The 1475-nt window shown below is 35.5% G+C and overlaps 1 protein-coding gene across 1 annotated transcript; it reads right to left on the bottom strand.

Annotated features, from left to right (window-relative positions):
* Window positions 1-210: 210 nt before the first annotated feature.
* On the bottom strand, window positions 211-828 carry LOC138862743 (uncharacterized). The gene has a single exon (XM_070125870.1). It carries the CDS (start codon window positions 826-828, stop codon window positions 211-213), a length of 618 nt encoding a protein of 205 aa, XP_069981971.1.
* Between the last annotated feature and the right edge of the window lie 647 nt (window positions 829-1475).

Raw genomic sequence — 1475 nt, 5'->3', positions numbered from 1 at the left:
ATTGGATTAACCAATTATGTTCATGGTAACAAAGAAATGCATTGGCGTATGAGGGGCCAAGTGGGGATCCCATTGCTACTCCGTCTGTTTGGGTATATGGATCATTATCATACGAGAATACAGAGTGATGAGCTGCAATATGGAGTAACTTTTTAAAGCTATCTTTAGTTAAATCAAATTTGTTAAGATGAGTGGAGTTTATGTTGTTCACTATATTCTCCGATGTTTCCAGAAGTGGCACGTTCGTAATAATGATTCCACGTCGAAACTCGCCATGGTGATGGGTTGTTCAGGGTTTAGTGAAGTGATTTCATTTGCAAAAACTGTGGAATTTTCAATTGTGTACTGATTCGTAGTTAACGGAGAAATAATTGGAACCAGAAACTTAGCAGTGTTATAGTTAAAAGTGCCAATCGAGGAAATAATGGGTCTTAAAGGAATGTTTGGTTTGTGTACTTTGGGGAGACCATATAACAATCCGGGTTTGGAACCCGAGGTTGACAGGAAATTATAGGTGCTTGCATCAATGGATGATTTAATGGTCCGGAGTAGTCTTTTTAACTTATCTTCAAGGTATAACAAGTGAGTGGACATTTCAGTAGTGATTCTCTTGAATTTAGTATGGTCACTAAGAATATTAAGTACTTTCTGATGATAGTCGTCTTTGTTTAAAATGACTACTCCCCGACCTTTGTCTGGTTTGGTGATTATTATGGACTCGTCATTCTTAAGTGATTGTAGAGGTGATGTGAAACGTTCTGCATCACTTGTTTGATTAGCCAGACGAGAGAATTTCTTGAAGGTGTTGTTGGCTATAGTTGGTGACATTATGAAATGAGTTATTATAAATATCATAGTTCTTTAGATTGTTACAAAGCTTTTCAAAATAGAGGTAAAATTTGTGAAAAGAAACCTTGGTTGGAGGCATACAATAATCCAGGCCATGAGAGAGAATATCTTTCTGTTCTTCGGTTAAGATTTTCTCAGAAAAATTAAAGATGACTTTGCTTTTTTCCACTTTTTTCTCAATATCAATTCCTAGTTTCAAAAGTCTGTTACTGTGAATTTTGTCAACTTCAAGTAGTTTTTTATGGACATTCTTATTGATGAGTCTCTTGATACAGATATAGTCTAAGGGAGATAGTTTAGAATTCAATAATGTTAATTCCTTATTGAGTTTTTCAGTGATTACAGATTATTTTTTCTTTTGACTGAGGATTTTTCTGTCTAGGAGTATAAAGCACCTGGAGCGATATCTTAGGGTACTCTCAAATACAGGGTTATGAACTCGAAAATTAAGGAATCTGGGAATAACATCATAAATTTTACATAAATTCAGGAGCTTGACGTCTTTTTGCAGTTTCTTGGAACGGTAGGAGAGCTTTTCGGTCCTCCTAAAACTGCCCAGTGCTGTCTTGCCATATTTGCATTTTAAGCAAAGACGACTATCATCAGAAAGTACTTAATATTCTTAG

This window comes from Penaeus vannamei, chromosome 1 (genome assembly GCF_042767895.1).
Source record: "Penaeus vannamei isolate JL-2024 chromosome 1, ASM4276789v1, whole genome shotgun sequence".
NCBI lineage: Eukaryota > Metazoa > Arthropoda > Malacostraca > Decapoda > Penaeidae > Penaeus > Penaeus vannamei.
Note: the sequence above shows the minus strand (reverse complement) of the source record. Positions and strands in the feature narration are given on the sequence as shown.